Raw genomic sequence first — 17,328 nt, forward strand, 5'->3', positions numbered from 1 at the left:
AAATCGTGACCAAAACAGACACCACCCATATGACGACCACTGGCAGAGTAATAATAGTTACAGAGAAAGATCGCATTTCCGTAGTAATGACTATCACAGAGACAATCAGAGAAACAGACAATATGGGAACCAAAACGATTATTATCAAGGGAGGCAGAATAACTTCAGACGCAACAGTTCGGCGCACAGTTACGATTCAGGAAGAAATTATTCTCCACCACATGACCGACTAGAAAGAAATTATGAAATCTACCGACATGACGACAGACGATATAATCATAACAACAGACCTGAATTTCATCAGAACTGGCGGGATTCTAACAGAGCTGGGCCCTCTCGGCAAGGCGAATTTGTAGAAGTTAGGTCTCCAAATCCCAGTAACGACGCGCGCCAACAAAGAGACAGACAATGACTCGCACAGCAGGCAGCCGCGTGCGCCCGCTGGCTCCGAGAAAAATAACATAAGATGCTAGCCTTGAGAAAAATTTTAGCATTCTTTACCGATGTATACAATTTGATAATTGCTTTGAAGTTGAAACTCTGTGCACTAGGAAGAGTAAAGGTTTACACCACATTTCACATGTAAAACCGTTTATTGAGAGATAATCTGCCTTTTAACTTAGTTTTTGCCATAAAATCTTTCACTTCACGTCACTGGTACTCTTTGTCACACTTACAAACTGTTAACATGCAACTATGTTTTAAAGTTAACTATCCATTCAAGAACCGAGGGAACTTAGACAAGTAATTTCGAATGCATTGCTATAGTGAACAGATGACACAGTGTTGTTATTTGTACATACTTCCTTGTTAATTGTACGATTACGTAACGAATATATGGCTCACATACTTAGAACATTTACCAGTACTGCTAATGAGATTTTAGTGCAACATCTTGGTTTACTTGAAAATACATTATGGATTCAAGGTGCTTTCTGAGAGATACCAGATGACACAGTGGTTAGTTTATTTGACAGCTACACGACTATATCACGACGCTACTAATGTGTGACACAATTTACCTTGTTGCTTTTGCGGTGTATCTGTTTTATATCTGCACAGTTTTTCTGAATTCTTCTGGAAAGCAAAACATGTTTTAGTAGTAACTTTTGTGGTATAGCTACAAGGAGACAGCCTTTTCTGTAGCACAACAATACGTTACAGAACAGTACTTTCTTCATCACGGCAATAAGCGTAATAACTAAGGTATCTATACTCAAAGCATTTCACTTTCGTTTATCATGAGGTAGGTACTTTGACTTCTGCAGAAGTTAGCTTTCGGAGGACGATAATTACGACACTTCCACAGAATTATCTTACAGCAAGACGTACAGTTTAGTGCTACAGTACACGTATTTGAGTGATTAATTTTGTACTTAAAACATTTATTTTTAAAGATTTTTGAATTACAAAGAAAGTTTTCCGTGATACATTTCATTCCATTGCTGTAATCTGTAACACCTGAGGGTATAATTACATTAATCCTCAGGGGGGTACACGCCTACTTTGTGTACCATGTGTTTGGCAAGCACAAGGAGCCCTAGCTAATATGGTATTGGCTTATACAACTTTACACATCGGTACCATATTTCTCTGACACACAAATTACACAGCTATTTGATCATTTAACTGAGAGATAAGCATTTTTTTTACTACATCAGTGACAGATGTTGGATGTTGTTCGGAACCATTGTGATACTATGAGAGCTTTGCATGATGTCTTTGGTAAGGGAGCATGATTTTAAAGTACGTTTGAGGTAGATGGCACTATTGAAATGAGCAGAGAATATTTTTTTAGGATTTGAAAATATTGCAGAAAGCTACGACGATTTTGAGAGTTGACTGAGGTGTTATGATGTTATTATTACGATGACTATGTGTATTATGCTGCTGAGGTATGTTTGTGATCAATAAGCTGATGCTATATGAGGAATTTGATTATGCTATGTATTTATTATGATGAAATATTGAAGTGTCGTCGCAAGATTGATGTGTCGATGAATATGTATATGTGTAATAAGGTAAGGAATAATGAGTAGTGGTTAGGGACTCTGGTTTGTGAAATAGGTTGTTGGAAACCAAGAATCGTACTTTAAGAGTTATGAAATGTATGTAAATGCGTGAATGTATTACAATGCCAACAAAAATTTTTTGGACTCTGTTATATCAATAGAATTTTGTTTCTACACACTTGTAACGCAAATTCTTGACCTGTGAAATATTTTTATATGAGACTGTCACTGTAGCGGAAACTGCTGTCGTAAATATTTCGGTAAGAAAGCTAAGTGACCTTGATGTAATACGTTGTGGCGCCCAGCTGGGCCAGCCGCCTGGAGAAAAAGCCATTAGGTGGAGAAAAAAAGAGGCCATTAACCTCGCTTCTGACATTCCTTTGTAGAAAGCATCGCCAATGCGACACGCTCATTACTTGGAAACATATCGTACTTTCTGATATTTACTGAAATGTCTAATGAAATGACAAGAAATAGTTTGTCTACACACCTGATTATGACTACTGTCTTTCTAGATGAGATATTTTTTTTACTACTTATGAAATGCCACATGGCTATTGAACGATGTTCTTATGCTTTGCTTTGTACATAGTTGCTTATTTCATTTGATATCTAGTTTCTAGCTGCACTGCAGCATTGGTTAAAATACAATTTTATAGATGTATTAATATAAATATTTTCTGTCTACAGATCGAGTAAATAATAATTTTTTTCAAACAAATGAGGGAGCACAAAAAGACATTTACCTTCACAGGAACTGCATCCATAATTTTCTTTTCTAGTATATAGTAATTTTTTGTAGAATTAGTTTTTGTGGTGCACCACTTTAATTACATAGACATTAAGATGTGAATAGACATTTCCCTTGTCTGCGTTGTTGTCTTTAGTGTAATATTTTTTCTGCTTGATCTTTGCCATGCTTAGGTATTAATTATAGCATTTGTTGCTGCTGTTTGCCATGCATAGTGCTACTGAATTTGACTTTGTATTACGCTGTTAAGCCAGTTTTACTACGGATTTATTTTTCTTGTTTGCTGCACAGTGCCTTATATTAGTTGTAATATTGCAATTGCTTTGCCATTTATATTTTTTATCATTGCTGTTTGTGTTAATTGTTTTGTGCTGCTGCATTGCCTCGTTCGTTAGTTTAGCATCTGAGCTCAGTAGATTTAAGTTAGCTTAAGAGGGGGTAGACTATATAAGAGAATGAATTGCGATTCATTGGAAGAAATGCATTGAGAAGTTATACGAAAAAGGTATAGAAAGCAGGTATAGATGGGACCTTTTGGAAATAATGAAGGACGAAAGGAGATCTCCGAGAAGTAAAGAACATTTTGTTTGCAAAATACTGCAGTAAAACAAACCCTGTCCTTTCCTTGTGTTATCCCACTATGTGTTTGTGCACCCTTGGGTATTTGTATTCTTCCTGTCTTTATGTGTTTATCTGATGAGAGTTACATTGTATAATTTTTCTAATAATATGTTATTTACTTTGTAAAGATGATTAGACATTATTTATTCTGTTTTGTTTTAATGCTCATGTGTGAGGTTGATGTTTCAAAAGTTATTTTGCTCTTTTATGTATGTACTTATGTCATTATTTTTGTGACACTGATGTATATATTTTTATTCTTTTGTAAAGCCTGTATTACTACAAATGTTATCTGTATTGTTATGTTCTTTAATGATGTATTTTGTACCTTTGTAATTGTATTCTTATGTTATAAAATTGTAATTGACACCAGCTCATCATATTATTAACTTGTAAGTTACATTTCACTGCACACGTTTCTGTTGGTCATAGTATATGGACAATATGTGAGAAGTAGGGACTGTTAGTGTTTGCATGTGTGTTAACAATTCAGCAAGGGACTGGATAACAGCATTGCTGGTTCTAAGGACAGTTCCAAAATCTTTGTGAGTGCACAAGTGGTGGTTATGGACTTGCTATATTATCCACAAGACTCTTCAATGGTGATTGTGCACCTACATAGTCACAACAGATGGCTGCTGGCCATCTCTACAAGGACTACAGTGGGTCTGCATCTTTGATGACCCACCAGTACCATCATCTCTACAAGGACTACAGTGGGTCTGCATCTTTGATGACCCACCAGTACCATTATCTCTACAAGGACTACAGTGGGTCTGCATCTTTGATGGCCCACCAATACCATTATTTCTACAAGGACTACAGTGGGTCTGCACCTCTGGTGGCCCACCAATACCGTAATCTCTACCAGGACTGCAGTGGGTCTGCTCTGTGATGACCTACCAAACGATATTCTTCAAATCTTCGATTGACTCCGCTGTGGATTTGCTCTGTTGTGACCCATTACCTGTCAGCACGTCAAGAGTCAGCACTGTCTTTCCGTTGGAAGGACAACACTACTTCTTCAAGACTGCATGGAAATCCACTACTTCTGTGTGCAATTTCTTTTACTAATGAGACTTTGTGAAAAAAAAACTGTAATTACTATTATGATGAATGATCAGGACTATCTTTATGGACTGTGAGAAAATTTTAGCTTTTGACCAACATTGTATCAATAAGTGTGTGCATTTGATTTCTTTGTTATTGTAATTACGATTATGAAAATTTTTAACAAATATGTATTGCCCAGTGCCCAAAACAATTTGTAAAATTTTTTGTGGGGAGCATGGGGGCTATGTAAGTAGGCTGTTTAGATTTTTTTATTGGTAACGCCACCTCTGTATGAAAATCACTGGCTGTGCTGTGTGCAGTCTGTGGCTGCTTTGCATTGTTGTAACACTCGCCATTGTAGTGTTAGGCATCTGGCTGTGAACAGCGCGTAGCGTTGCACAGTTGGAGGTGAGCCGCCAGCAGTGGTGGATGTGGGGAGAGAGATGGCGGAGTTTTGAAATTTGTCATGAACTTCTATATATATTATGACTATTGAGGTAAATACATTGGTTGTTCTCTATCAAAATCTTTCATTTGCTAACTATGCCTATCAGTTTAATGTTAGTCAGGGCCCATTCTTTTGTAGGGATTATTGAAAGTCAGATTGCGTTGCGCTAACAAAATATTGTGTGTCAGTTTAAGGACAGTCGTGTATAATTGTTCAAAAAGGGGACGTTTCAAAGTGTCAACTAATATCGTCATACAAAACATATTAGAAAACACGTTCTTAGCGATGAGACACCCCATAACACGCATAAACTAACCTTAATTACATGTGACATTCCTAAAGTTCTGAGAAAACGGATCATTTTACATATATCGTACAGTAATCCTTAGTCAAAATTAAATACTTGTGACAATATATGTAGTTACAAAGCTGTTCGGAAATTGGAAAAAAGGTTTTCGCTCTCGAAATGGTTTTCCATTCACGTGCTGAACATCGCTCAACGGCGAGTGGCTCTGGAAACTGGATATTGGACGAACCAGTGAAAAAACCGCAATTAACGGCAACAAGCACTCTACGGAAATCTCAACATTAACAGCGAATCACCAGAAACATAATTGTTCTCGTAACACATCAACAGCTACGTGTACACCAATTTGAACTTCAAATGACATGACCAACATCGTCGTTCTTAACCTGGATTCAAACCCAGAACCTATAGCCATTACTAACTTAGCTATGCTTTGTTTGTGCCTTATTGAGACCCGATCACTAGGCATAAAGAGACGTGAAGTATAGACGTTTGCATCAGTATCAGTTATCAATTCAGATCCGGAAAATAAATGACGAAAATGTTTGTACTGAACTGGGAATCCTGTCATAACAGTTAACTTCCTGGGAACTACCCCAAAAGACGTTTAATATGGTGTCATTCACAAGGAACAAAGTATGCTCATATTTAAAATTGAAATCCCATCATGTAAAGCTTGTGACAGGTATGCGAACCCAGCACCTAATCGGATTGTTAACGAAGTACGTAAAATCAGAAGTTAAATATCAAATATTTTCATTAATAGTGAGATGTCGGAACCTTAAATGACGATAGAAATGTTTTTGCCTGACTGAGATTCGAACCCGGCATCTAGCGCCGACGTTTTCTAGCCAGGAACAGACGATAAATAGCTATTGTTGGTTCACCAGTAGCGAGATGTGCGCATGTTTAGCTAGACATCAGGCGACGAGATCTTTTGTGCTGAATGGAATTCATACCCCGCACACGTGGTCATGAAGACACTTTAACTATCAAATTCTTTTCCATTAATAGCTAGGAGTGGCATGTTTGTACTTTCAATGATGTGATGGAAAATACTCTGCTGATAGAAGTTGAATCCACAACATATCGTCGTTGGTGATCACAACGAACACAACGTCAAACCAAAATCCGTTTTCGCCAGTAGGATGGAGAGGAATGTTTGAACTTTAAAAGATGTGAGGAAACGTTTGGTCTTGTAATGTTGTGATAAAAACCTCATCGTGTGGCTGTGAGTTGAAACTAACACGTTACAGCTGACAACGCACTAAGAGCCGTTGAAAATGCAACTATTTTTCACTTGTAATTCGGAGTGCACATGCTAGGGCTTGAAATGAAATAATGAATATTTTGTACTGATCAGGATTCGAAACCAGATAGGTGCCTTTCGAGGAGGCGTAGAAGATTTTGCAATCTAGGGGAACACAGTGAAACCGAATTCGAATCTCAGTCCAGCACCACAATTTTCAACATCTCATTTTCAAATAAAGTAAGAGCCTTGTGAACTTACATGGCCATTGGTTCATTAAATGAAATACGTTTTCTAGTTTACGACGCCTTGTTGGTGACAGAGTCTCACCCTTCCGGAGTTTCTCTACCTGCACAGCTCAAACGAATGCCGCCCTGCCCCAGTCGACAGCGAAGGGATGTTTTCTTTACTGCGGATATTGAACTACGGAAGTTGCTGGCGTTCTGCACTTGGCTTTACTAGGGGTAAAGGAGAGTTACTTGTGTGTCTTAAAAATCTACGCCTGACGTGAGATGTGAACCTACACGTTTTACACATCAATACAAGGTTAATCCACCAGACCACAGAACCCCTGCCAAGAACATAATTATGAATTGCAGAGTATTCATTTAGATGTAGATGAAGATGTCAAGGAACGGGTAACAGGAAGGAGGGCGGGATCTGGGAATGGATAGAAGTGCAGAAATGCTAAATATAAGCGTGAAATGCTTGCAAAGTATTGCTTACTTAGATGTGTGCCACAGTTCGTTTTTTTCTTAGGACCGAGAGATAAGAAAGGACTGTTTTCAGAACGAATAATGGGTTATAGGGAAGGGGAGATCAAAGAATACGGTTTCATAGGTGTAGAAAGGAGTGATAGAGAGTAAAGACAGCAGCAATTAAAAGAGAAAATGAAGCGTCAATGGAAACCGCTAGATATGTTAATAAATTTTTGGGGTAATGGAATAGATGGGCACTTGCAGCGATAGTGTCAGAGAGAGTATGTGTGTGAGAGAGAATAGAGGAGATATTAACAACGAGTAAACGAAATATGAAACCGTTCGCGTATTGTGTGGAGGACGGAGGGTGTATTCATAGATGGAGGGGAAGAGAGAGATGTATTTGAAATAACAAAAACTACTGTGACAAAGTCCATCTACGCTGATTAGTTTGTAATTATCTAGACATGGTGTAAAGGAAATCAAAATAGAATATTTAACAAACTATATATTCAAAAGAAATCCTCTTTAATAAAAAAGGCAACTCAAAGGAAAACTAACCCATATTGTCTCTTTTCTGTGCCACTCGATCCTTCACTAGCTCCCAATAAGGAAAAATGACGAAAAAGAAGAAATAACAAAACATTTTAAGGACTCTAATATTTTATCAAGACTCTTTCATTATTTTGTACTTCTATCATGCGTCTTGGCATAGAATGTATAAGCCGTCGGACGTAACAGCCTGAAGAAGCAACTTCCTCCCATGCTTCCAGGGCGCAGTCCCAAAGAGCGTCCGCAGTAGTTGGTTGGGTTCGTGGTCAGTTCTCTGTTAATGTTCTGGCGACCTCAGCCCACATGTTTTCCATGGGGTTCATATCAGCCGCTCGTGGCGGCCAGTCCATGACGTTGACGCCAATGGTGGAGAGCTGCTGCTGAACAAATGCAGACTTGTGAATGGGAGAATGATTCTCCTACAATGTGACGTCACCTTCTGCGTACAGCATTCACACTGACGGAAGCATCACATTTTCCAATATGTGGGCATATTTCACGCTGTCCAGAGTTCATTCTATCCTGTGAAGTGTCCCCTCCCCCCCCCCCCCCCCCCCCGCTCTCGCAGAAATCCAACCCCAGCAGGTAACAGATAGCCGGCCACTTCTTCTCGTCGTGGTTACATATTCGCGTCGATGGCGAGTGCCTGGCGGCCTGTAAACGATTCGTGGACCGTCGTTACTGGTGGAAAACACCTTGTCATCAGTGAAAATGACGTTGTGTCACGACGCCCTCAGATGGAGCTCCGCAAATGCTAGCCGGTATAAAATGTTGTCTTCGCTGAGCTCTTGTTTCACGGAGGATCGTCGTGCATGCAGTCCAGCGTCCCTGAACCTTCGGCGAATCGTGTCACTGGAGCCGGGGAAGTTGGTCTCCCGCCGCAACAGCTTCGCTTTCACAGGGATTTTCTCTGCTCCTAGACACTAGGTCCTTGTCTTCCTGCTGTGAGCTCACTCTCTTCCTGTCTGAGCCAGGAGCCCTGTTGGTGGTGCCCCTTTCAAGGCAGATCCTCCACCCTCTCTTGCAGTGGTATGTGGTACGCCATACCGTCTGCGAGCTTCTCTGATGGAACATCCTCCCTCTTCAATGAAAGCGACGACTCTATCTCGAATAGACCTCTCCCAGTGAGCCATTACGGCAGACAGCCTGATGTGTATTTCTGCTTGCCGCTCTTATACTGATGCCAGGAGAGGAGGTAAACATATTTACGTCAAACGGAGTGGCAGAGGCAGAGGCATGCGGCGCAGCCGTGCTGGCTCGACCCGGGCTGTTGGCCCACCAACGCCATCCCCATGTCACTCACTTCCGTCTAGCCTCGGCCGGCCTGTGTGGCCCGTAGCTCGCGAGCCGCGGCTAGCACAGACCCGGGCCGCAAGGCCACGATCACCCCTTGAGGGATCAAAATTTACACCTAACCTACCCAAATCTGTAGTATAAACTAACGCAGCTACAGCTATTATGCTATAAAATGTGCAGGCACACCTACATTTGACGATTCATTCAAATATTTGACGAACAATACGTTCAAAAATACACTCATTTTAAACATAGCTACCACAAAAAATTTCACCTAGCTAGCAATAGCATGACGCAGGAAACTATTCTTTCTTGTAAGCGCTCTGCATTAGATGTAGCCTTAAGAAAACGTGTATTCAACCATGACAACTAAGCGGAATGTAAAAGTAAACAGGTTTGGCGGCAGCTTCTCCAAATAACAGTATATACGTAGTATATAATACACGTTTTGTGCACTTATAACATGTACTCAGTGTCTCTGAAACAATACGTGCTGCACGACGGAAGTTAGTTTCTGCTGAGGCACTACATTTACATCTCAATGATACACGACTACTAGAGAACATTGCTCTTTACGGCAGTCAATCCACTTGTAAATTAACACCATGATATTGCAGATATTAGGCAACACGTTACTAGGGATGAGAAAGGCCTGAATGTTTGCAACTAAACACTCTACTCCTACCTGCTACTGAATAAAAATTTGATTATTAATGTGACTTCATAACGATGTATGCGGCGTTCGAATCTCAGTCAGTATAAACGTTTTCGTCGCCTTATTTCTAGTTAAACGTGCGCAGATCTCGCTACTGATGGACCAATATTGGACATTTCTCGTCTGTCCCTGATCATACAACGTCGGCGGTAGGGGCCGGGTTCGAATTCCGGTCAGGCTATACAACTTCACTCGTCATTTAAGGTTCCAACCTCACTACTGGTGACAAACTGTGATATCTACATTCTGATTTTACGTACTTATTCAACAATCCGATTAGGTGCTGGGTTCGCATCCTTGTCTCCAGCATTAAATGATGGCATTTCAATTTTAAACATGTGCATCCTTTGTTCCTTGACAATGCAACAATATACAACGTCTTTCGAGGTTAATTCCCAAGAAGGTAATTGTCATGTTAGTGTTCCTGGTTTTGTACAAACATTATCGTCACTTACGTTCAAGCTTAGAACTGCTAACTTATACTAGTGCAAACGTTTATATTTGAAGTCTCTTTCTGCCTTGCGATCGAGTCTCGATAAGGCACAAAGCTTCGCTTGGTTAACAATGGTTTTACGTTCTGGGTTTGCATCCGGATCCAGAACGAAGACGTTGGTCATTTCATTTAAAGTACAACTTTGTGTACAAGTAACTGGTGATGAGTAATGTGAACAATGATATTACTTGTGATTCGCTGTTAATGTTGGGATTTCCGTAGAGTGCTTTCCGCCGTTAATAGCGTTTTCTTTTAACTGCTTAGTATTACATAAATTTGATGCGAAACCACTCCCGATTGAACGTTGAACGACGTTCAGCATGTGTTGGGTAAACCTTTTAGACAGCAAAGAACTTGTTTCCAGTTGCCATACAACTTATAAATCCATATACTGTTTCAAATATTTAATTGTGCCTAAGGATTACTGAACGATTTTTGTGACAAAATTAATTGTCCTATAACGTTTGAAATGTCACTTATTGTAATTAAGTTTAGTTTACAAACGTTAAAGACTGTCTGATCTCTTCTGTAATATCGTGGTGTTACTTTACATCTCAACGGATTGTCATAAAGACTGGTGTTCTCTAGTAGTCTCTAGCGGTACCTATCGTGTATCTTACAACGACTGTACTGTGGAGGTTTGCGACGATGTGCAACACAGATATGCTATGTTGGTTGCATACATTCAGGTGCAGGCTACATGTTGGAATTTAGGCGCGACCCACTTTTTTGGCTGTCGAGTGTACATTGCTAATAAAGGTATATGCATGTCTCAGAGCCAACTTTGATTTATTTATTTTGGGCCATCAGTTTTTCTGAGTGGTTTGAGGTGGTCTGCCATAAATTTCTCTCTTGTGCCACCCTTTTCATCTGACTATCACTTGCAATCTACATGCTCAGTTACTTGCTAGACATATTTCAGCCTCTGACTTCCCCTACAGTTTTTACCATCTATAGCTCACTCTGGTATCAATTAAGTTAATCCCTGATGTCTCTACATATGTCCTATCTCCTGTACCTTCTTCTTGTCAGTGTCTTCCATACATTTCTTTTCTCGCAGTTTCAGAGGAGAACCTCTTTATTCCTTACCTTATTAAAAAAAAAAAAAAAACGTTCAAATGTGTGTGAAATCGTGTGGGACTTAACTGCTAAGGTCATCAGTCCCTAAGCTTACACACTACTTAACCTAAATTATCCTAAGGACAAACACTCACACCCATGCCCGAGGGAGGACTCGAACCTCCGCCGGAACCAGCCGCACAGTCCATGACTGTAGCGCCTTAGGCCGTTCGGCTAATTCTGCGCGGCCTTACCTTATCAGTCCACATAGTTTTCAATATTATTATCTCAGATGCTTCGATTATCTTTCGGTTCTCCCACAATCCAAATTTCATTACCATATACTGCAGTGCTTAAAACGTAGATTCTGAAAAATTTCTTCCTCAAATTAAGTCATATATTTGATACTAGCAGACGTCTCTTAGCCAGAAATTCCCTGATTGCCAGTGCTAGTCTGCTTTTTATTTCCTCCTTGCTCTATCATGGGTTATTTTGCTGCCTAAGTAACAAAATTCCTTAACTTCATCTACGACATGATAACCAATTCAGATGTTAATTTCCTCACGGCTCTCAGATACACTACTTCTTATTCCTTTTTATTTTATGTGCCCTCAATTTCGAAATAAAGGGGTAATTCAAGAGCGGTAGTTCAAGACATTTATTGATGCGTGTACTTCTTCAGTATGTATGCAACTGTGACATGACGTATACGTGTCGACAGGTGCAGAAGCGCTGCGTGATGCCGGATCCGTAACGGCATGGGAGGCTCGGGATCTACGCTGAAAGGTGGCGGCCCGGAAGCGGCCGCCGGCGGAGGTGGTGGTGGGGGCGGCAGTGGGGGCGGCAGCGGGCGCCGCTTCTCACAGCGCGCCTCCTCGCTGTTATCGCCGTCCTCGCCGCCGCCGCCCCCACCGCCGCCGGAGATCTCGGAGCAGCAGAAGCAGCTGCTCACGGACGCCTGGAAGACGCTCGAGGACGACATCGCCAGCGTGGGCGTCATCACGTTCATCAGGTGAGGCGGCCGCTGCAGCAGTGTGCTTGCCCCACAGGCGAAGCTTTTGTCGTATATCCGTGATTCCTGTTCTGATCGCAGGCTTGGAATGGAACAGACCGCAGAGGGTGTAAAAAGAAGGTATGAAGAAACTTACTGGGAACATTCCTAGCGCTTACAGGAGGAATATACAGTAACGGAAAAGAAACCGATACACGAAGAAGTGACTAATGAAGAGTAACGAAATCGCATGAATACATCTGTCTAGGTAACATATTTAAGTGATTAATGAAAGCGTGAGATAACCAATAGCCAATGTTAAATGCTGATAAATTAACAACTGATGTAACCGCCAGAGTTTTGCATGAAGTCGTACAAGTGGCAGATATCAGTTTGTGAGATGGAAATCCATCCCTGTGGCTCTTGGTTGGTCAATAGAGGGACGATTAATGCTCGTTATTGATGACGCTGTAGTTATCGCCCAGTAATGTCCCACATCCGCTCGATTGAAAACAGATCTGGTGATCGAGCAGGCAAAGGCTACGTGTTAAAACTGTGTAGAGCATGTTGGGTTACAACTGTAGCATGTGGGCATGCGTTATCATGTTGGAAAGCACGTCTTGGAATGTTGTTCATGAATGGCAGCACAACAGGTGGAATCAGCAGAGTTATGTCCAGATTAGCAGCCAGGGTGCGTGGGATAACCACCAGAGTGATCCTGCTGTCATACTAAATCGCATCGTAGACCACAACTTCAGGAGTAGGTCCATTGTGCCTAGCACGCGACAAGTAGGCTGAAGACAGTCTACTTGCCTCCTCGTATGCATCACCAGGCCAAACCGTGAGGCATAAACTACTTTTATCAAAAGACACTCTTCTCTCCAATGAGTTTCCACTTGACACCACTAAAGTCTGAAACGGCGATGGTTTGAGGCCAGTGGAAAGCACGCTACAGGGGGTTTTGCTCGGGGCTGCCGTTAAAGTAAAGGACTTTTTACCAGATCGTTCTCACTGTGGTACCAACTGCTGCTAAAATTACTGCTACAGCTGCACTACAATTCGCCAGAGCAATATGCTGAACACCATGGTCTTTCCTCTCGGTAGTGTCACGTGACTGGAGCCCGGTCTTCTTACGACCGTACATTCTCGTGACCACCGTCGCCAGCAGTCACGGCTATTGGCTACATTCGTGACAAGTCTCTCTGTAGTATCGTAGAAACGATATTCAGCTTTTCGTAGCCATATTTTACAACCTCTTTCAAACTCACCACGTCCAGTCTGACAGGTAACGAACTTTCACGATTGTTGCACCGTGTATTTAAAGCAAACCATATTTTCATCCTCTTAATGGCGCTATTATCACTACTCTTATGCGACTGGTACAAAGTTGGAATAGACACCAAGTTCCGTATACGTCGCACAACTCCGTCTCTATTTTACGATTTTCTTTCCGTCAGCGTATGTTATATGGGCATTGGTCCGGAAATGGTTTATTTCTATGTTGTAGCTTAGCTTCTACAAACGCTCAGCACATTATCCATGGGAAGCACATAGAATGGAAGGAATCGGCAGAGTATGAAACACTGCCCTAAGTGAAACATTCAAAATGCCCTCCGTTAGTAAGGATACATGCGCAAGCTTGCCAGAGCATTGAATCCATATTGCGCTGATGTATCCCTGGGGAATTCCATTTTGTTTCACAGCCTTCCTCAATACCTGCGTGAAGATTCTGTGCACCTTGTGGCGTGGTTCCTCTACACAAGAGCTTTCAAATTGTCCCCACAAACAAAATTCTTGTTGCACATGTTGGTAGGGAGCTACCTGTCATTAGTGAGTAGAAAAACCTACCGAAGCCAGGTTAACTTAGTATTTTTATTTTACTTCGCAGTGGCCAGTTTCAGCAGAATCATGCTGCCATCAACGGATCTACAATGTGCGAAGATAAATCCTTCATAGTGTAGAAACCCATCTATCACTATAAGGAGTACCCACGTATTAGTTTACCCATGTTCAGAAAATTTATATTAACATTCATATATGCCATCAATATAATATCTGCTGATAGGAGACGACACCACGTGGACTTGCAAAACACACAAAACAGAGCACAGTTGTGAAACATCCATTGCACCAACTCTGTGACTAGCAGTGGATTTCTGATCTGTGGTTTATAAGGTCATGCTTTTCTTATGTCACTCAATCTATGGTGTACGAATCGTTGTATGCTCTAGTAGCATTCGATGTGTGTTCTACTTATTCGCACTAGAGCTGACAGTATTTACTGTAACTTACTATCTATGGTGCTGCAAATACTCATGCATCATATGGTATATTTTGGATCCCCGGTCTACTGATTCTCCACTGCAGTTCTTGTGAGAATGTCCACTAATGATTCTCCAGTGAATTTTTGTAAGAATGTCAATATCGATTTTTGCACACATGTGACAGTTGTTGACCGATCACGCAACAGTTCGCTCTGCCCTAGGCTGCTTGCCCACTCAGTTTTGCTGTGACTTTCTTCGGCACGACTGCACGGTCTATTTGTACATCTTTACTCCTGGATACACGGAACCAAGCAAATTTTACGTGTTCCTTTTACGTGTTCGGCAAGCCAAGTTGATGTTCATTCCTACAAGTGGAAAGAGTTCTCATTGTATTGGAGGCATGTATGTGTGTTAACAAAAATTTTCCGAAGGCAGGCCTACGTAAACTAATGCTTACGTACTTGTCATCACTGATACACGGGTTTGTAGACAGTAATAAATTGTCTTTGTAATAGCTTTGGCGTTGTGAAATAAAACAAAAGCCGACCTCTTTGGCCGAGCCGTTCTAGGCACTTCAGTCCGTAATCGAGCGGCTGCTACGGTCGTAGGTTCGAATCCTGCCTTGGGCATGGATGTGTGTGATGTCATTAAGTTATTTAGGGTTACTTAGGTTTTAGTAGTTCTAAGTTTACCGTACTGATGACCTCAGATGTTAAGTCCCATATTGGTTAGAGCCATTTGAAACATTTGAATAAAATAAAAATACCAAGCGATTTTGGCTACAGAAAATTTTCCTTTTCACCAATATTCTAGTTTACATAGATCCGTAGGGAGTAGAGACCAAGGCACTTGTCCTCCTCTACCTGTCTATCTGCCACAGAATCTGTTATTTAGAAGCATACGAGCAATAACACCGAAATGAGGAGGAGCTCATCGTGCATAAAGTACGCGTTTTGTTGCACTCGTAAAGACACATGGTCTAGCAGAACAGGTGGAGTATTCTCTATGAAAATATGGGAAGTTTCTCATCTGAGCCTCAGCACTAGCAATCAGACGCCAACAACACTCGCCTGAACGTTGACAGAAAATCTTTGTTGATGATGTGATTACACAATTTCGTGAGAACTGTCGACAGCCCATATAAGGAATAGGAGTGGACCCAAAATTGGACCTTGTGGCATCCTCTTTGTGGTGTCTCCACTGACAAGAAAAAATTTTTGTGCTGCTAATGTTGTGTGAATTATTGAACACAACTTTTTACAACCTGTTTGTTAAGTATCATTGAAACCTGCTGTGTTAACCATGATCACTGTGATTACAAAGAGAAGTGAAAAATGAGTTCTAACATGGAAATAAAGTGTTTCCGGATTGATTCTCATATAGCAGATTTTATTCCTCTGTGCTTAATGTTTCCTGAAAGTGTGGCTATACTTTTTCTTACATCCTATATAAGACAAGTTTTAATGTCAAGTGATGTGCGAATGCACATTCATAAATTAAAAGTCATGACGACGGATGGACATGCGGGCGAAAGATTTGCTCATTGTGATACAAAAACATGAATCCATGGATTACAGCTGTACATTTATTTTGTGTACGCCCTAGTTATTAAGAAGTGTGCAACTACTATTCAAGGTGAACTAGCATTGTGTTCAAAAATGTTCAAATGTGTGTGAAATATTATATGACTTAACTGCTAAGGTCATCAGTCCATAAGCTTACACACTACTTAACCTAAATTATCCTAAGGAATAACACACACACCCATGCCCGAGCGAGGCTCGAACCTCCGCCGGGACCAGCCACACAGTCCATGACTGAAGCGCCTTAGACCGCTCGGAAATTAGCATTGTGTTTCCCTCCTCATCATCTGGGAAGATGAATAGTTTTGGGTTATATGTGGCGTTGAAATCAAAAAGACAACGTGCGCGAGGTAGCATCTCCTTGTTCGCAGGCGCAAAATGCATTTTGTCAAGTGCTCGGGGTACGACACCGCTCACGCAAGTCACGTTTTCACTGGGACACGCCACAAGTGTACGCTGGATAGTGTAAACTTCCTCCCACTTTCACCTATTAAACTCTTTGGTGTTTTGTGTGTAAGTTATTAGGCATCGAACGTAACGTTTATGACAGTTGTGGAGGACAGGCTGAAGCCCAAAGTATAGGTGTGAACCTATTGAATTTCCTGACTGTGTTTTCTAACATCTGTCGTGTCGAAAGCTCCTACGATTCCTGAATATCAGCCCCCCCCCCCCCTTACCCGAAAAACAAAACTGATAATAATAAAAATATTGAAAGGTTCTCTTCAGATTAGACACAACTTAAAACTGAGATATTACTCTTTAGGCGCAAGCAAACTGTACCTATGTTGCCTAATCGCCCGTCTCATTACTCACAATCCCACGTGTTTCTCAGTTACTCCTTACTCTCACTTAGAGATACGGCAGCATACTATTAAATAATCTTTCACTAAACACGAAATTAATGCCAGTGTTCCATTAACACAGTTCCACTTCCGATTAAGTAAACTGCGCCCCCTTGGAATTCGTTCGGTACGCTGGATCTGACCTGACTGCGTCACTCATGCGCACCAAAATCGAAAGGCGCCAATGCTTAACCCCGCTGGTTATATGGGGTATCTCTTCTGCTACACCAGATCGAAGATAAGTAAGGGAAAATTCGTACATTGCCTACAATATGTCCGGAGTGGCCGAGCGGTTCTAGGCGCTACAGTCTGGAAGCGCGTGACCACTACGGTCGCAGGTTCGAATCCTGCCTCAGGCATGCATGTATGTGATGTCCTTAGGTTAGTTAGGTTT

General features: G+C 41.3%; 1 protein-coding gene across 1 annotated transcript in view; it reads left to right on the top strand.

Moving 5' to 3' along the window:
• LOC126195185 (uncharacterized) overlaps positions 1–17,328 on the top strand; it is a 600,884-nt gene that overhangs the window by 227,125 nt on the left and 356,431 nt on the right. The window contains exon 2 of the mRNA XM_049933698.1: positions 11,976–12,266. Coding sequence (XP_049789655.1) covers positions 12,013–12,266 — 254 coding nt within the window. The 5' untranslated portion in view covers positions 11,976–12,012. The remainder of the gene's footprint in view (positions 1–11,975; positions 12,267–17,328) is intronic.

The sequence above is a fragment of the Schistocerca nitens genome, chromosome 7 (assembly GCF_023898315.1).
Source record: "Schistocerca nitens isolate TAMUIC-IGC-003100 chromosome 7, iqSchNite1.1, whole genome shotgun sequence".
NCBI lineage: Eukaryota > Metazoa > Arthropoda > Insecta > Orthoptera > Acrididae > Schistocerca > Schistocerca nitens.